General features: G+C 37.8%; 1 protein-coding gene across 3 annotated transcripts in view; it reads right to left on the bottom strand.

The window, feature by feature from the left end:
* Positions 1 to 4,703: 4,703 nt before the first annotated feature.
* Positions 4,704 to 20,192, bottom strand: part of PNPLA8 (patatin like phospholipase domain containing 8) — a 47,380-nt gene continuing 31,891 nt past the window's right edge. For 2 of the 3 annotated variants that reach the window (XM_038562683.1, XM_038562684.1), the window contains exons 9-10: positions 13,989 to 14,184; positions 4,704 to 7,241 (exon numbers count right to left, since the gene is read on the bottom strand). In XM_038562683.1, the coding sequence (XP_038418611.1) occupies positions 6,967 to 7,241; positions 13,989 to 14,184 (471 nt within the window). In that variant the 3' untranslated portion in view covers positions 4,704 to 6,966. Of the gene's footprint in view, positions 7,242 to 13,988; positions 14,185 to 18,684; positions 18,850 to 20,192 lie in introns of those variants that run through there. The other variant, XM_038562685.1, reaches the window with a different exon arrangement.

Here is a 20,192-nt window from a genome sequence, read left to right as displayed (position 1 = left end):
CAAGAGTTGGATGCTTAACTGACTGAGCCACCCAGGTAACCCCATTTTGTGCCATATTTTAAATTCATCATAGACTCCTGTTTAAATTTGTACAATTCGGGGATGCCTGGGGGGCTCAGCGGTTGAGCATCTGCCTTTGGCTCAGGGTGTGATCCCGGGGTCCTGGGATCGAGTCCGGCATCCGGCTCCCTGTATGGAGCCTGCTTCTCCCTCTGCCTGTGCCTCTGTCTCTCTGTCTCTCATGAATGAATAAATAAAATCTTAAAAATAAATAAATAAATTTGCACAATTCAGCAACTCTACACTTGATGATTCACAACTGCTCAGCCTATATCAAAATGTTTTGTTTCATTAATTATTAATTTAGTGCAGGAATCCACTTATGAATACATATGAAGACAAGGAAGCTGTGCACTCTTATTCCTAAATTCTTAATCTAACAAATAAATATATTGAGTACCTAAAATGCTCTTCTCTAAGATAGCCTGTAATTCATGTTTTCACTGATTGAGACAGAACTTCAATCTAATTAACACATTTAATCAGATATAAATTCATATTTATATAAATTTTAGGTAAGAATAACATAAAATACTAAAATGACACTGGTAATATGTACTCAGTGCTTGCAATAATAGAAAATCACCTGATCCAGAATCTAGGACCTGACTTTTTCTAAATGAATAAAACTCTAGAGATTCAAATACCTTTATGCCAAAATAGTACAGTAATGTAAATGTGATATTTAATACATACACGTTATTGCATAATTAGTATTGGGCACTTTAAAATAGATGTTCACTGCCCAAAGATAACAGTAACCCAGAACTATCACAGTCACAAGCTACCAGGAAGGCCATTATGATTACTGCAATTATTTTTCACAATCGGTAGTGCCCTGTCTGTATTTCATGGGCCAGGTCACTGTGACATTACTAGTTTGATAATTCACAAAACAGAAAACCACGCTATCACCAGAGCAGCAATCATTATATGTATGTATTTCTACATACTAGCACTAATTAGAAAGTGAAATTTAAAAAAAATTCCAGTTACACCTGGGTGGTTCGGCAGTTGGGCAGCTGCCTTCGGCTCAGGTCGTGATCCCAGGATCCGGGATTGAGTCCCACATCGGGCTCCTGCAAAGAGCCTGCTTCTCCCTCTGCCTGTGTCTGCCTCTCTGTGTCTCCCTCTCTCTCTCTCTCTGTCTCTCATAATAAATAAATAAATAAATCTTTATAAAAAATTTTAAAAATTCCACTCACAATTGCATCAAAATGAATAAAATACTTAGAAATAAATTTTTACAAAAGGAGTACAAGATTGGTACTGAAAACTACAAAACATTGCTGAGAAATGTTTTAAAAATGGACAGATAGTCCGTGTTCATTGTATGCTTCAAGGGACAGAAACTACAGCATAACTGGGTGATGGGCATTAAGGAGGGCACGTGAGGTGATGAATACTGGGTGTTATACTCTATGTTGTTAAATTGAATTTAAACAAAACGAAACCCCAAAGGAGAGATACTGCGGAAAACCTCAATATCAAAATGTCAGTTCTCCCAACTTTAACCTATATATTCAATGTAATTCCTATCTCATTCTAGCAGGTGTGTGTCTATCAACAAGCTGATTCCAAAACTTTTTTTCAAGATTTTGTTTACTCATGAGAGACACAGAGAGAGGCAGAGACACAGGCAGAGGGAGAAGCAGGCTCCATGCAGGGAGCCCGATGCGGGACTTGATCCCAGAACCCAGGGGTCACACCCTGAGCCAAAGGCAGATGCTCAACCACTGAGCCACCCAGGCGTCCCTGATTCTGAAATTTATATGGAAATGCAAAGAAATCAAAAATGCTAACATAATTTTCAAAAAGAACAAATTGTTAGAATTATAATCTTCTTTCAAAACTTATTATATGTCTGTAGTAACCATAACAGTGAGGTACTGGTACAGGTACAGCATATAGATAGATGGAACGGAGTAGAGTCCAGATAGAGACTCATGATTTTTTTGACAAAAATACAGATGCAATTCAGTGGTGGGAGGATATTTTTTTTTCAACAAATGATTCTGGGACAACTGGATATCGCTATACAAAAAAAATTTTTTTAATGTTTTAAATGAACACTATTCACACCATAAACAGAATTAACTCAAAAGGACCAAGTGATAAACTGATGCTCACCAAAATAAAAAACTTGTATCCTGGCTTTAAAAGACACCGTTGAGAAAAAGAAGAGAGTTGCAAATTGTGTATCTGGCAAAAGACTTGTACCCAGAATATAAAGAACTCTTACGACTCCATAAAATAACATCAAAGGAAAAATGGGCAAAACGTTTGAACATTTTAACCAGAGAGGATGCACAAATAGCTGACACCTAAAAGGATGCTCAACATCAACAGTTATTAGAAGATTACAAATTAGTGCTCGCTTCGGCAGCACATATACTAGAAGACTGCAAATTAAAACCACAGTGGGTGGCTCAGTGGTTGAGCATCTGCCTTCGGCTTGGGTCGTAAATCAATCAATCAATCAAACAAACCAACCACAGTGGAATAAATAAATAAATTAATTAATTAATTAATAAAACCACAGTGGAATACCACTACATATCCCCTGGGATGGCTCTAATAAAAAAAATACAAACAATACCTACGTCTGGTAAAGATGTGGAGAAACTGGAATGCTTGCTCACTGCTGATGGGAGATGTAAAATGGTCCAGACACCTTGGAAAACTGCTTGGCTGTTTCCTGAAAAGTTAAACATACACTTACCACATAGCTGGAGCAATTCCACCTCCAGATATCTATTCAAGGAAAATGACAACACATGTCCTCAAGGAGGCTTGCACGTGACCTTCAGAGCAGCATTACTCATCACAGGTAAAGAGTGACCAACAATTTCAATGATCATCAACTTGTGAATGGACTAACGAATGCGGTCTATCCATACAATGCACTAACTACTCAACAATGAAAACGAGCCAACTACTGATACATGCCACAACCTGGATGAATATCAAAAACATGCTACGTGAAAGAAGCCAGATACAAAAGATGACATACTGCATGCTTCCATGTATATGTAATATCCAGAAATGGTAAATCTATACTGACAGAAAGATCAGTGGTTGGCTGGGGCTGGGGATGGGAGCAGGAATGATTACAAACAAGCATGAGGGAACTTTCGGGGGATGATGGAATTGCACTAAAGTTGGATTATGGTGATGGTTACATAATTATAATAATCTCCTAAAAATTATTGAGTTGTACAGTTACAATGGATGACTTTTTGGTATGAAAATTAGACTTCAATACACTGTCAAAAATAAAGGGAAAAAAAAAGACACTTCAAGTGAAATTAGATCAAATGTAAAGGGTGAAGTCCATCCTGAAATAAAGATGGCAGTCAATATATGTTTGTACAATGAATAATGAACTTTTAACCCTGGCTAATTGGGAGAGAAAAAAAGAAAAACTTAAAAATATTTATAAATTTTTTTTATTTCATTATTATTTAACTTTCTAACCGCCTTGGTTTACTTAGCTGGAAAGTGGGAATAATAATAGTACAAGGATAGTACAAGGATTCCTAGGGATAGAATGAAGCCTAATGAGATGATGGACGGAGAGCTTTCAGTATGATGCTCGGGATAGAAGTGCTAAGTATTACCTATTAGCAATAAAAAAATACTCAGGTTTCCTCTATATATGTGAACATACTGAACAAAACATATATATGTTTTTCTAATTCCACAACTATGAAATTTCCCTAAATGTAAAAACAGAACAATTAAATCAACATTGTCAAAGTCAGTTGTAATAAAATTATTGATACTGGATAAATTGTGTTTTTTTCAATCGGATTTTTAAAAATAAATCCATTTTCAAGGCACACATTGAGATATTTTAAAAATACAACAGTGGTTAACAAAATGAGATATATCCATTGGTATGAATGAAAATTAGTTGATTTAAATACATTAAGTTTATCAAGAAGCATGAACTGCTAAAAGTATCAGTTAAATCTTATACAATGAACAAATAAGAAAAAATATAATATCCTAACTTCTTGTTTCTTGCAACCTATCTGACTTCTGTTTATTTTTATAGTCACAAAATTGTAGGGTTTGAAGGAACCTAATTGCCCATTTATCTACTTTTAAGGATTTCTCTCATAAAGAACTTATCCTACTTTCAAAACAGTGCAATGAAGAATCCATAACCTACTTGGTAGCAAGCGCTCATTTTTCAGAAGAGTGTTCTTTACTTCTGTTCTTTCCTGAAAAGAAATCCACTTTGCTTTTGGAGAGTGGAAAGCACTGGTTTCATTATAAAATGAGGGTTATCTCAGGTGAATAACACAGGTCTTCAGATAACCAGGTTCAAGTACAAATGAGGACAAGAATGATGGAAAATTGGTACAGCACATACCTGGGTGTTCTGGGTTCACCTTTTGTTGGATAATGAAAAGAGCTAAAGAAACAAGGACGGGGACATGGGGACATACTTAGGTGCCATGCCATGTAGTTTAAGAAAGAAGCTGTAGCCAGAGTACGCTTGTATATTTTGTACTGTTCAAGAGGGAAATGATCAGCCAAGCAAACACAAGGACAGAGGGTTAGCTTCAGCTGTAAAACAGATGAGCCGCATCACGTTAGGGTAAGAGTGATCTTATGATAAGGAGCAAATTATGTAAACTGCACAGGAAATATTACTTTATTGTGCTTGAAATGTTTTATTACAAGCAAAATTATTTCTGTGTATTCATTGTGACTGCCAATTATTTGTATTTCTCTTACAAGTGGTTCTAGTAGCATAAAAATATGCAGTATTTGTGGTCTGAAAAGACTGTTTTACAGTACCTTTAGAAACCATCGGTATTTTCATAGTTATTTACACTGTATCTAAAAACCCTGTCATCTGGGTCTTGCGGACCTGTATTTTTAGTCACCTTACTAGCACTGGTACTTGTGAAATATTCATCACTGTGACTAGAATTATATCTAGAGCACAGCAGGTTACATAAAATTTTGAGCTTCCAGTGAACTTTGGAACTTTCGGGGTCCTAGCTCCTTCGGTCAAAGGGAGCCCAGCTATTATATTACCGAAACAAAGCTGAAAGTCTCCCCTCCATCCCCTCAGACTGCCAGGTTCTTGTTGGGACTTCATCGCCTCTGAGAAGATCCCTTTGACATCTACTGTCTCCCGGATAACATGTGGTGAGGAGGAGAAAAGGCTCACGGTGTAATTTTAACCCAGGCCGGGCTCTCTCTGCCCTCTGGGGGAGATCCCAGGCAGCCCTTATGCCTCTAGGGACAACTCTATCCGAGGTACTATTTTTAATAAAGAACAATACCCTTGTCAAGAATGGAACTGAAACATAACCGGCATACCCTTTACTACAGAAATAAGAATTTGGAAACACTCAAAAGGGCATGAGCATCAAAACAATTTTTATTCTATTTTTTTATATAACTGGTAAGTTGGAGAATTGACATTTTATATTTAAAATAGACGGTTTTTCTTCTTTGCTTCTTTGAAAAGAGCAGATACTTACTAGTGTTAAGACTGAAAACTCATTTTTCCATCTCTTCCTGTCTTTTGCTTGTACATTGGCAGAACTTGGGTTGCCATAAAAAAGTAAAGTAAAATTTTCAACCTAGCTTTTCCTTTTCATCAACGAAATATCCCAAACCCAGAAAGGCTGTCCCCCCTCGTCCAGGTCACAGTCAGGACTTTGCATCAGAGGCCGGATCAGCATCCAGACCCTCAGCTCTCCTCAGGGCTCTAAACCTTGTCTCACTGCCTCTATGAATTCACGTTACAAAGAAGTAATAGAACAATCTAGGCAGTGGGGTTTAGCTTTAGTTGATATGTACAAAGCAAAAGGCATTTACCTTTTTTCATTTTCCTAGACAAATCTACACATGATGTAAGGATTTACATGGCAGAGAGATGACAAAGCAAAGAGGAATTTGGTTGGCATAAACAATGATTCAGGTTGGTATATATACTATATATACAACCACTCTGAAACCCAGCTGGTTAAAGGGGTTAATCAGGTAAAACAAAACTTATTTTTTTAAGTACACTGTTTGTTGGCAGGCATAATCAAATGCTCTCATGAGGGGAAGCCACATTATGAACAATAAAAAAACTTAAAAATGACATTGGCCTTTTAACAATACATTATTTCAGTAGTTTATTTCGTTAATGATAGAGATTATCTTCTCAGTAAATTCAAATAATTAATTTTAGAACAGTGAATGATAAGCCAGAGCTACAAAAATTAACATCCAGCATTATCTTGAAATTTCAGGGGGAAAAGTGGTTGACTGCAACTTCACCTATCTTTTTGGGCCAAACGATGTTGATTGAAAGAAACAAATTTGGAATACAACTGTATCTGGTTCTTTTATATTTGAAAGTAAAAGCCCCCTGACAAAGAATTCCATTTTTCTGCACCTCTTTAGGGGATATTCCAGTAAGGGGCAATTTGGATCCTAGAACACAGCAAGTGAGAACATGAATGATGGAAATTTAAGAAGATATTCGCTTTTCCCCATGACAGAAAATCAGCATCAAATACATTCAACATGATTATGGTGACTAAAGCAAAAATACCAAGTATAGGATGATAATAGTTCTTGTTTGGCACATATATTAATACATTTTCAAATATCAAACAATGTAACAGCAACATCTACTAAAACCAACTAGTACAATAAGAAGACTCCTAAAGCACTGTTAATTATTCACATCATAAAAACCTAATCCCCATATAAGTTCTGTAACCAAGCATACCCTCTCTGTTGTGCAAGCTGGTCCAAGCATATACTTCTCCAGGATTCTCCAGTATTTCGAAGTGAAACTCATGCTGAACCCCAGAATTCCTTACTGAATCCCCTGCATCTTCCGATCAGGCCCTCACTTATGAAAATATACACATACCCTTATCATAATTTTGAAAAGAATGGAAGGCCTTCATACATGTCAGTTTTGAGTTTTATCCAATCATTAATTTTCTGCAGAGTTGTTTTCTCTTGACTTAATATTTTTGCAAGTTTTTTCATTTTTTCTTCATTTCTTTCTATGTACTTTAACCCCTCCAGCTGCAGCTGATTGAGCTTTTCATTTCGGCTTTCATCCAGAGGTATGTTTTCACACATTACAGGATTAAATCTAAAATAGGTGTCAGGAGGTAAAAGACCATCAAGCATTACGTGGACTTCTGTTAAACAAAGAGAGAACAGAGTAGATAAGAAAATTGACTTACTCTGCAATGATCTAATTTTATCCTTATTTAAAATTATCTTCTTTTAGGGCAAATTACAAAGCCTTATTTCATCACTCCAGTCAATTAACAGTAGGTCTAAGGAATCCATACTAATGACTATAACTATGAAATGAAATTCATCTCCCAAGATAATTCATATAATTCTAATTAGAAGCCTTGCTTCTCTCCTCTCTGTTCTGTGTTTGGTTATACTCTTAGCCACTGCTGAAATGCTTTTCCAACTTTCCTTCTTTTGTTTTATAATTTTTGGTAGCATCTTTATCAAGATATAATATATACACAAAATTCACCAATTATAATTTGAGAAGTTTCGACAAATGTAGATCTTTGTGTAATCACACCAGTCATGATGTGGAATGTTTCTGTCACTCCAAAAAGTTCCTTCATGCCTTCTTTTTTTTTTTTTTTTTTTTTTTAAGATTTTCTTTATTTATTTGACACAGAGAAAGCACAAGAAGGGGGAGCAGCAGATAGAGAGAGTGGGAGAAGCAAGCTTCCCAATGAGCAGGGAGCCTGATGCAAGGCTCGATCTGGGACTATGACCTGAGCTGAAGGCAGACAACTAACTGAGCCACCCAGTCGCCCCTTCTTCATGCCTTTTAATAGTTCCTCCTCTCCTTACTCTTTGTCTTTTCCAGAATTTCATAAAAACAGAAGCAGAAATATATAGCTAGCTCTTTTGTGCCTAGCTTCTTTTACTTAACAACATGCTTTTGAAATTCACCCCTGTAACAGTAATGTATTAACAGCTCCTTCCTTTTTATTGGTGTGTAGAATTTCATTGCACAGATAAACCACAATTAGTTCTTCTGAGTTCTGGTTCTCTCCAGTTTTTAACTATCAGAAATAATCCTGCTGTAAGAATTTACACATTAAGTCTTTTTATGAATATGATTCCATTTCTCTTGAGGGATACTCTGGGATGAAATTGCTGGGTCATATGGTAAAAGCATGTTTACCTTCTTTTTTAATTTGAAGTATAGTTGACACAGTGGTACATGTTTATCTTTTTAAGAACTGCAACACCATTTTCCAGATGGCCACCCCATTTTACATTCCAATCATTAATATATCAGAGTTCCCACTGTTCCACATCTTTGTCAAAACTTGGTATTGTTAGCCTTCATTTTAGCCATTCTAGAGGATGTGTAGTGGTACCTTGTGGTTTTACTTTTTATTCGACTATGGTGTGAAATCTTTTATGTGCTTTTTAGTCATCTGCATATCTTCTTCAATGAAGTGTCTGTTCACTTATTTTGCCCATTCTTTTTAGTTAATTTGCTTTTTAATGCCTTTTATATAAATGTATGTGAGAATTCTCTACATAGTTTGGATCTGTTAATATATTTGGTTCTCATAATGGACCAGATACATGTTTGGCTAGTATTTTATTTCAGTCTACAGATAGTTTTTCATTTTACTAAAAGTGTCTTCTGAAGAGCAAAATATGTACTTTGATAAAGTCTAATTTATCTGTTTTTTTTTTTCTTTTTTGGTTCATGGTTTTTGTATCCTATCTAAAAAATCGTTACCTAACTAACCCAAAGTCATTAAGATTTTCTCCAGGGTATTCTTCTAGCAGTCGTACAGTTTTAATTCTTTTATTTAGGTCAATGATCCATTTCAGGTTAATTTTTGTATATGGTATGAAGGGTCAAGGTTCACTTTTTAAAATATAGTTATCTAATTATCCCTGTACTATTGTTTGGAAAGACCATCCCTTCCCCATTGAGTTACCCTGTCAAAAATATTTTGAGCTTACATGTGTGGATCAATTTCTGTACTCTATTATGTACTACTGATCTATACTGTCTATATGCAAATACCACAGTACCTTGCTTACTGGAGTTTTACAGTCTTGAGATGAGAGGGGGTAAGTCCTCTAACATTGTTCTTTTTCAAAACTGTTTTGGCTCTTCTAGGTCCTTTGTATATCCATGTAAATTTTTTTTTCTAAGATTTTATTTATTTATTCATAGAGACACACAGAGAGAGAGGCAAGAGATACAGGCAGAGGGAGAAGCAGGCTCCACGCAGAGAGCCTGATGTGGGACTCATCCAGGGTCTCCAGGATCACGCCCTGGGCTGCAGGCGGGGCCAAACCGCTGCGCCACCGGGGCTGCCCTATCCATGCAAATTTTATAGTCATTGTGTTAAATCTCTACCCCAGAAAAAGGCTGTCTGGATTCTTAGAGCAATTGCATGGGGTCTACAGATCAGTTTGTGGTGTGCCATTAAAACCACACTGAGATTTCCAATTCATGAGCGTGGTGTATCTACTGATTTATTCAGAACTTCTTTAATTTCTTCCAGTAAAGTTTTGTAGTTTTTACTGTTCAGATTTTGCACCTAATTTGTTAAATAATTCCTTCAGTGTTTAATGGTCTCATGCTACTATAAATGATGTCTATCTTTGTATATATTTAATTTCAATTTCCAGTTACTAGTATGCCAAACTACAACTCAGTTTTACTTTGTATTCTCCAACTTTGCTAAACTCGCTAGTTCTAGAAGCTTCTGAATAGACTCCTTAGGATTGTCAATATAAACAATGGTGTTATCTATAAATATTTACTTCATTTTTAATCTGTCTGCCTTTTATTTCCTTTCATTGCCTTGCTGTACTGGAAAAGACCTCCAGTAGAGTGCTGACTGGAAGTGATAAGACATCTTACTCTGTTTCTGATCTTAAAATAGAAAGTATTCAGTCTTTTATCATTAAATATGATGCCAGTTCTAGGTTTTTTTGTTTCGTTGTTGTTGATTTTTTATAGATGCCTTTTGTCAGGCTGAAGAAGATCCTTTCTGTTCCTTAACTTACTGTGACTGTTTATCAGGAATGGTTGTCAAATTCTGTCAGATGCCTTTTCTGCATCTACTGAAGCTACCACGATTTTTTTTTTCATTTCTTAGTCTTAAATTAACAGAGTAAATTTCATTAAATTTTATGTTATGTTAAACCAATCCTGTATTCTTGGGATGTTAAACCAATCCTGTATTCTTGGGATGAATCCTACTTGGTTATACTGTATTCTCCTTTTTATACATTGCTGAATTTAATTTGTTAGTACATTGTAAGGATTTCAGCATGGGAAACTAATAGATAATTGGTATTTTTATGTATTTTATAATTTTTTCCTCTGGTTTTGGTTTCAGGGTAATGCTGGCCTTATAGAATGATCTGGGAAGTATTTATCCTTCTATTTTCTGCAAGTGTTCATGTAGCATTGCTATTAATCTATCAGCTGTATTTTTCATTTCAGATAGAGTATCTTTTACCTCCAGAAGTTTGATTTGGGCCCATTTAATATTTGTCTTCTCATCATACTCAAGTCTTCCTCCAGCTCACTGAACATGACGTATGTTCTTCATAGCTACTGTAATGTCTTTGCTAATTACCTATGTATCAGTTGTTTCATAGAGAGGTCTGTTCTTATTGATTGGGTTTTCTCTTGGTGAAGGGTGTGTTTTCTTGCATATTTGTATGTCTGGCAATTTTTTATCAGACACCAAACACTGTGAATTTTTATATTTTTGTGTGTTGGAATTTGTTGTATTCCTTTAACATTGCTTGACTTTATTCTAATAATGGATGCTGTTAATTGGATTCAATTTGAACTTTTCTGAGGGCTGTTAAGTGTTAGGGTGGATCCAGAACAGCCCTCAGTCTAGAACTAATCTGATGCCGCTGCTGAGACAGTATTTGTTTTGAAAATTTCACTGTGTATCTCATGTATTACAAGGTCCTTCTAATCTACTTAACCAAAATCTGAGCTACTCCTATGTGAGCCCCAAGACAGCTAGCTCTGGCTAATCCTTCCTGGTGGTGCTTTGCCCTGCCTTGGTAGTTTCCTCACTTGCACACACAGATCAGTATACAAGGGCACTCCCTTGCATGTCTCTAGAGCACTCTCTCTGTGAAGTCGCCTACCCTGTTGTACTTTGCCCACAAACTATAGTTTCCTGGGCCTCCATACACTCTACCTCTGTATCCTGTACTGCTCTCTTGTTCTATGACCTAGAAACTCTCTTCATGTAGCAAGTTAGGCAATTGCAGGACTTACTTCACTTATTTCCCTTCTCTCAGAGATCACTGACCCATACCACTTGTCATCTAACATCTGAAAACCACTGTTCAGTTCAGTTTGCTAATGGCTTAAGGGGGGAGAAAATGAAATATATGGCCTGTTTTATTTGATCACTTCTGGCCAGATGTGGCAGTCTTAACCCTCTTTTAAAATCTCTAAACCCTATTATCCTGTAAGACCTGTATCAAGTCTAATTTGCTTCTTGTAAACAGTCTATACTAATCTAGTTTCGTTTCATTATCTTTTATTTTCTTATTATTTTTTATTTAATTTTTTGTAGTTTCGTTTTCTTATTTCTCCTTTTCATCCATAGTCTTATTAATCATCTACAACTATTTACATTTGGTCATTGATAATGCATTACACTGAGTTAAATGAAACTGCAGTTTTTATATAGGTCAATAACCATCTAGTGACAGCAATTATGTATATTCACTCAAGTTCTTTATTAATAAGGGTGTTAAGTATGCAGAAATAGCACTACTTGTTTTCTGAAAATTTCAAATTAGCCCATCACATGGTGTGCATCAGATATACATAAAAGTATTTTGAGACTGGCTGATTAAAGCTTTCTTTGTCTCAGCAGATTGGTTACGATAAGAATATTGCACAGACCTAGTTACATGCTTCTTGATAATGATGGTGATAGAGAAAGAGAAAGAGTACATGCACGAGTCAGGGAAAGGGAGACAGAATCTTGAGCAGGCTCCATGTTCAGATACAGGACTTGATCTGATGACCCTGAGACCATGACCTGAGCCAAAATCAAGAGTCAGACACTTAACTGAACCACCCAGGTACCCTTCTTTTACTATTTTTAAGTCATAGATCAAGCATTATTCAATTTTAACTGTTCACCTACATGCACATACAAATATGTCATATGTATCATAGAAATAATGTCACGTTATCTTTAAGAAAATTGTTTTATGATGCCACGGACATTTATTTTACTGTTGACATTCAGAAGTTTAGTATTCCGCATGTAAATCAAATGCATTTGTGCTGTGATCTAATAAAAATATGATTGAAAAAAAGAAAAGAGTATTTTATTGATTTGACAACAAAATTTCAGATAGTGTAAAATCCAGTATATAAGCTTCTTTTAGATTATCATTTACAGGATAAAAGTCCTTAGTGGGGAGTTTAAGATCCTCATATGGGCTAATGACTCAGCCAGTAAATATGATGATATGCAAAGAATGAGAGTCAGAAGCAAGGAGCTGGTACGCATTAACCATTCTTTTTAAGAACTGAATAACAGATTTCATGGGACACCTGGGTGGCTCAGCGGTTGAGTGCCTGCCTCCAGCTCAAGGCATGGTGGCAGGGTCCTGGGATCGAGTCCCACATCGGGCTCCTTGTATGGAGTCTGCTTCTCCCTCTGCCTATGTCTTTCTGCCTCTCTCTGTGCCTCTCATGAATACATAAATAAAATCTTAAAAAAAAAAAAACAGACTTCACAGAAGACTTAAAAATAGAATAAAATAATGAGATCTACGCCATAGGGCCAAAACTAAAATTTCAACAAATACTCACTGTCTACTATGTGTCGGGCATCACAATCAAGAGGACAGCCCTCCACCTAACATTCTTGTGTGACAGAAAGATAATAAGCGACAAGCAAATATGTAATACACATCCATATGATGAGACAAATGCTCTAAGTTGAAAAAAAAAGAGAGAAAGAAAAAAGCAGGGTAAGAGGGTGGAAGGACATGGGCAGGGGCCAGAAAGTAGTCGGGAACGGTCTCTCAGAGGAAGTGACATCTGAGCAAATATTTAAAGAATCAGAGAAGTGAATCAAGCGGGGGGGGGGGGGGGGGGGGGGGGGGAGAAGACCTCACATGGAGAGGGCACAGCAACCGCAGAGGTCTCGAGGCAAGAGACTTCTGAGCCAGAGGACAGCAAGCACTAATATGTAGTTGGACAACTTGACAGAAGGGTGACCTGTGAGGTTTGGGGGAGGAGATGTATTCAAAGGCTAGGTCTTAAAGGACCTGGTAAATTTCACTGAATGACGCTTTTGGATTCTGTTCGTAAGTGTGTTTTGTCCTTAAGTGTGACAGGAAGCCCAGAGGGCTCCGAGCTGGGATAAAGATGATTCAATTTACATTTTAAGAGTCTTCAACTGAGGGGGTCTGGGTGGCTCAGTTGGTTAAGCTTCTGTCTTTGGCTCAGGTTGTGATCCCAGGATCCTGGGATCGAGTCCTGCATCGAGTCCTGCATGGGGATCCCTGCTCAGCGGGGAGTCTGCTTCTCCCTCTGCCTCTCCCCAGGCTTGTGCCCTCTCAAATAAATAAATAAAATCTTTAAAAAACAAAAGTCTCCAACTGAAACTTTGTGCTAATCCTGCTATAACTACTTCTCCAACTGGACAGAGGCAAGGGTAGTTCCAGTGTATAGATGAAGAATAGTCTCTGTTCTAGAGTCGCTTAAAAGAAATGAGCAAGGAGAAATGGAAACAAAAGATTTGTTCCCCTCTGCTTCTCGAACCTCCCATACAGACATAACACACTCACGCCTAGATAAGCGTCAGCATATGCTACCAAAAACTGAGATTCATGTGCTTGAAGGCGGCAGACAGACTCACCTTCTGTATCTGTAGCACTGTTAATGACATTAGACAGTTTGGTTTTCAAGCTTGTAGATGTCACAGAGTTTCTCACATCACTCTCATAACGCCCGGTGCCCAGGGACACAATGCACTCTAATGGGACGTCAGGCCAAAGACATTTGCACTCGTGCATTGCTAGCGCTGAAGGGTTATTCAGAAGCAAACCTCCATCCTGCAAAATATAAGTCAAGAAAATACTCTTAAAAGTGAAATTCTATTTTACAAACGTGAAAACGAAAATTGCATTTTAAACAGTTTGACATGTACTCACAAGGAGAGCTTAACCATGTAATACACTGAACAAGAAATGATTTGAAAACAGAATGTAAAAAAAAAAAAGAACAGGACGTTCCTTTGAAGTGATTTCATTTAATATACTACAGCTTCAAAAAAGGGGAATGTGGAAACTCACTGGCCTCATTAAGCTTTCCTTTCCTATTACGAGTTATTTTAACTTATTTGATTGCTTTGCATATTTTTCCCACAAAACAACTGTGGTTCTACCAGTTATTTTTTTTAATTTTAAAGATTTTATTTATTTATTCGTGACAGACACAGAGGAAGGCAGAGACATGGGCAGAGGGAGATGCAGGCTCCCTGTGGGGAGACTGATACGGGATTCAATCCCGGGGCCCAGGGATCACGACCTGCATGGAAGGCAGACACTTAACCACTGAGCCACCCAGGCACCCCTCTACCAAACAGTAGTAGTTCTTCATTCAAAAGTCAAATATAACCAAATTGACTCAACTAATTTAACTGCAGCTTTAGCAGCAATACAATTTTTTAAAGTATCACATTCATTATAATACAGATATAATCTAAACAAAATAGGTTTAAAAAAAGTAGGTAAACTTTGTATTTCTATTTATCATAAATAATAACTATTATTTAGAAGGATTCAGAAGGAAAGAAGGGTAAAAGTGCACGGAGTATGGTAAACTGTAGCAGAAAAAAAAAGGTATCAAAAGCCTTGCATAGCTGGGATAAACTTGGTATTGGTGTAGCCATTCAATTCTAAAAAGCTTCGAACTGCTGGAAAGTTACTCCTTCTAAAAAGCCTAAATTCCCCTCCTTCCAACTTTCACCCATTAATTCCAGGTAGTACATTCCAAAGCTACACAGATTTGGTCATCTTCTAAGCCTACAGTATAGCCTATTCAAAAATTACTTGCAGTTTTCTGATAAGCCCCATCCCCTCAAAGGCACTTTTGTGCCTTTGAACATGCTATCTCACTCAAAACACTCTTTCCCAGTCCTCTTCTTTGCTCAACTACTTGCCATTTATTCTTCAAAATAAGAGTAACTTATCTAGCAAGAACCTAAGTGAAATAATCCTAATTTTTTTTTTAAGATTTTATATTCATTCATGAGAGACACAGAGAGAGGCAGAGATATAGGCAGAGGGAGAAGCAGGCTCCATGTGGGGAGCCTGATGTGGGACTCGATCCCAGACCCTGGGATCACAACCCGAGCCAAAGGCAGATGCTCAACTACTGAGCCACCCAGGCACTCCAATTGTAACATGTTTAGTAGAAGTCTATTTCTACTGGAGGATAAAGACACTGCTGAATTCTGTAGTAGCACACTGAAAAAGAATTTTGAAAAAATGTCTTCCATAAGAATAGGAAGAGAAATTGCAACTTTAAATTGGTGTGTATCAATGCAGTGCATTTTAAATAGAGCATCATTACTGTAATAATACAAATATTTTGGGGGCTCCCTGGGTGGCTCAGCAGTTTAGTGCCTGCCTTTGGCCCAGGGTGCGATCCTGGAGTCCCAGGATTGAGTCCCACGTCGGGCTCCCGGCATGGAGCCTGCTTCTCCCACCTCCTGTGTCTCTGCCTCTCTCTCTCTCTCTCTCATAAATAAATCTTAAAAAAAAAAATACAAATATTTTGGAGTAAATATATATAATGAACCACATTCTTTTCTTGTGGAAAACTTGTATTTTCAAAATTCTTTTTAAATGTACTACAGTAAAATTATGGCCAACCAGGATCTATAGCAAGTGAGCCATTTTGCATCACTGAGTTTTCCTTAGAGCAGAGTGTGTGTATATGTGTGTGTATTTAATAAAACTCTTTTGCAAGAAGTCATATACTTTTCAAAAAGGATTATAAGAATGGTGTTTCCATTTTTTCTCGGGGATTCAGAACTGTGGGGGAAAACACAGATCAGGAATATTGATACTTGTAATTCTAATCTCAGCTGTTCTACTTCCTAGCTCTTTGCTAGAGGCATCATGACATTTAAAAACAAGGTCTGACTTGATTTCTAAAGTTCCTTCCAATTCCATAATGTTATGATTAGGTATCGCATTGAGTGTAGATTATACATGATTTTAAATGGGCTCAATGTCAACTTATTTTAGTACTGGCGCTAAGTTTTAAAAAGTGTGATAGGGATGCCTGGGTGGCTCAGCGGTTGGTGTGTCTTCAGCTCAGGGCATGATCCTGGAACCCCAGGATCAAGCCCCACATTGGGGTTCCTGCATGGAGCCTGCTTCTCCCTCTGCCTCTCTCTCTGTGTCTCTCATGAATACATAAATAAAATCTTTAAAAGAAATAAAAAGTGTTGCCAGCTTTTTTCCTATTAATTTGCAAGTTTCTGATAAAAAGTAAAAATGACATGCAGCAACCCAATCTCCAGTGAGTTGCTAATAGGACTGTCTTTTCACAAAATTAGTGAATCAAAGGATCAGAGACTTCTCCTAAGTGGTTTCTTTCCTTGTGGAAAATTATCTACCCTACTTTTCCACCACTGCCAATATTCGTGTTCTCTGGCTTCAAGGCCCTATTAGAAATATGCAGGATTTTGCCCTAGTAATGAAGTATATGGATGTTACTAAAATTTCTTGTGGAACACGAAGAAGAAACAAACATCCCTTATCTTTTTGTGAATTTATGTTCAGTTAGCCTAGGGGATGGGGGTGGCATTTATTTGTAAATCACAGATAACGGCAACTCTTCATTTTATTCATTCCCGAAAGAACTTTTAAAAAACCATGTATCTCAAATAACCCACTCTGGCTGGACCAGTGAGAATACACTAGAAGGCAGCAGCAAAGAAATGCTCTAAATACTAACCATGAGTCTCAGACAAAGTCAACCTTTCATTATGGAATCGCCAACCTGAGGCTAACGGTCCTTTATTATGGCATACAGCATTCATGCCCAACGTGTAGCTTTATGATGCCTCTGGGATAACAGGGACACACACAGCTGTGTGGATTCTCAGGGGGGAAAAAAGTGTTTCATCGTGCGTTTTCATTGCTTGCTCTATTCTCCATTTGGGGGTGGGTTGTCTGCTGCCATTTACAATCTAATCTCTACCTCCCCCTAAGGTGTGATCTCCATAGCTCTCCAACTACATCTCTTCAAAAGAATGTGGTTCATGTTTCCATGTTTGTGACTTTCATGAGAAAAGGCTATTCTTTCAGAAGACAACCCTTGTCAACAGGGGCCCATTTATTCAACAGCCCACCGTATTTCAGGTCTTTTGTTCTTTTCATAAAGTCCCATTGTAGCTGAGACAGGCCTAAGTCAGGATGCTCTGAGACATAAAGACTGCAGAAAGCTGGCCTGTGACTGGCCCCAGGGCTAGGGGTACAGAAAACGGGTCTGGGGCGGGGGTGGGGTGGTGGCTGGGTTCCTGTCATCTGCCACCTGAGTGGCAGTAGGTGTCCTAAGGAAAGTAAAGCTTGGTCTAGGCTCAGGAAAAGGGAAATGGGTATCAGAAGCAGAATGAGGACACAGCAGCCCATGTGCCAGCATTACACTTCCTTTATTACAGATTCAAGAGACTCAATTTTCAGTGTACATCTTGGTAAAACAGCTAAATACCATAGTAATATAGTTAAATCATTCCTAAATTCCAAGTAGCATAGCAGAGATACACACAAAAGATCAGAATCCTTAACACATCAAAGTGCAAGTTAAGACCGAAAGAAGTAAACCTTCTCTGACACCAAGTAGACTGCTTCAGTTCATTAAAACCTAAGATGTCCACCTACTCTGTGCCAGGCCAAAAGGTGTGCGGTGACTAGTTTTGGGGACTGCTATCCTTGTGTGTGCTGAGCCTGAAGCAGATGAAGCAGATCCAGTGATCTGCTGGAAAGGATCACTACATGGGGTGGGAGAGTTTTTAGCTTTTTAGAGGCAGTAGGCTCACTTTCCTCAGAGAACCAGTCGGGGCTAACTTCACATGTCACTCTAAACCCCGCTGTGCCCCTGCTCCATTCAGTTCTCTGAGCCTCCTTGCTAAGGACAGTCTTACACTCCTCCCTGACATCGTAAGCCCTTCCACTGGGCCATATGGAAACTGTTCCACAGTTCAAACTTACAAGGTAACGTCACCTTCTTCTGAGTGCTATAACAGAAATGTGGCTCTTCCCTAACACCGTTTTCCAGGAAGTTGTTGATTCTCTCATTTCTCCAATACCTTAGTGGTTCCTTCTAGACCATTATTAGCCCCAATCCACATGTGCTTTTCAGGTTCTGCTATGGGGGCACCTGGGTGGCACAGCTGGTTAAGAGTCTGACTCTTGGGGAACCTGGGTGGCTCTGGGGTTGAGCATCTGCCTTAGACTCAGCGCGTGCTCCTGGAATCCCGGGATAGAGTCCCACATCAGGCCTCCTGTGTGGAGCCTACTTCTCCCTCTGCCTGTGTCTCTCATGAATAAATAAAATATTTAAAAAAAAAAAAAAAAGAGTAACTCTTGGTTTGGCTTGGGTTCTAATCTTAGGGTGCTGAGGTTGAGCCCCGAGTCAGGCTCCATTCCATGCTCAGTGCAGAGTCTGCATGAGATTCTTTCTCTCTCGCTTGTGCTCTTTCTCTAAAATAAATTAAACAAACAAACAAAAGGCTCCATTATTCACCCAGGCCGCCATCACTGCTGTCATCTATCAATTACTCATTCAACAAATTATGGGCTCATGGCTTCCTTACTATCCCACGTAGAAAGGGTAGAAATTCTTTATCATACCCCTCTCGACTTCTCATCTTTATAACACCCTAGACTCTCAGTTCCCCAACCCTCTTGTTTTCAAAAACTCTTCCCTCTACTCTCCAAGGTCACACATTAGCTCTTGTTATCAAGATACACGGAATCACACAGTATGTAGTCTTTTGAGCCTAGGTTTCTTTCACCTAGACTAATACGTCTGAAATCCATCTATGTCAGTACACGCCAATAATTCATTCCTTTTTATTGCTGTCTAATACTTAATTACTCGGATCTATCACTGTTTATCATTCACCATCTGAAAGGAACTAGTTATAAATTTAGCTGTCTTTATATATCTGTTGATGGTCTTACATTGGCTATTTGTACTGTTTAACTTAGTAAAACCGTGGATTCCTTTGACGCAGGTAGTAATAATTATTTTCTAAAGGCTTCTGATTTTAATTTTAATTTAATCCTTTCAACTTTAACCTTTATCATCAATTAATAGGACATTAGAACAATACCCATCACATTTCATTTCTAATTCTGCAAGAAAGTTACCTGTTTTAAAACTACTTTTATCTTAAATTTTTTTTTAAGATTTTACTTTTAATTAATCTCCACACCCAACATGAGGCTTGAACTCAGAACCCTAAGATGCTCCACCAACTGAGCCAGCCAGGTGCCCAAAACTACTTTTATCTTAAATTCTATAGTTATACTCTGTATAGCTTCTAACCAACTCAGTATTTTAGATAGAACACTTCTTCACGATTTTATATAAAAACCTATCAAAAAGGAACAGAAGAGACAAAAAGGGAAGAAAAGAAAGGACAAACAAAGTTTAGCAAGAATTGATAATAGTAAAATTACTCCCAAATTAAAAAGTTGCCAGGTTGCCAATGGTTTTAATAGCCATGCTTTAAAGTAAATTCCTGTTCCTTAAACTTTACCGGCTTTCCATCAAGTAAGTTAAGATTTTTGGTGTTCACTCCTGTCTAAGGAGAGGCACAGCATCCTGAGTTCCCTTATAACTTAGCCCATGCCTGTCCAGGCCTCTCCTATCAGGAAGTCATCAGGCTAATGGTACGACCATGGCATTTCCTTCACTTAGGTATTTATATTCACAGTTATCGATTCATTGTATATTTGGTTTTGCCAGGTCCACTGCTAGATACTGTGGCAAAATAGACTTAAAAAATTGACTGAATAATTTGTTCTTTGTCTCTCAG

The sequence above is a fragment of the Canis lupus genome, chromosome 18 (assembly GCF_011100685.1).
Source record: "Canis lupus familiaris isolate Mischka breed German Shepherd chromosome 18, alternate assembly UU_Cfam_GSD_1.0, whole genome shotgun sequence".
Lineage (NCBI taxonomy): Eukaryota > Metazoa > Chordata > Mammalia > Carnivora > Canidae > Canis > Canis lupus.
Note: the sequence above shows the minus strand (reverse complement) of the source record. Positions and strands in the feature narration are given on the sequence as shown.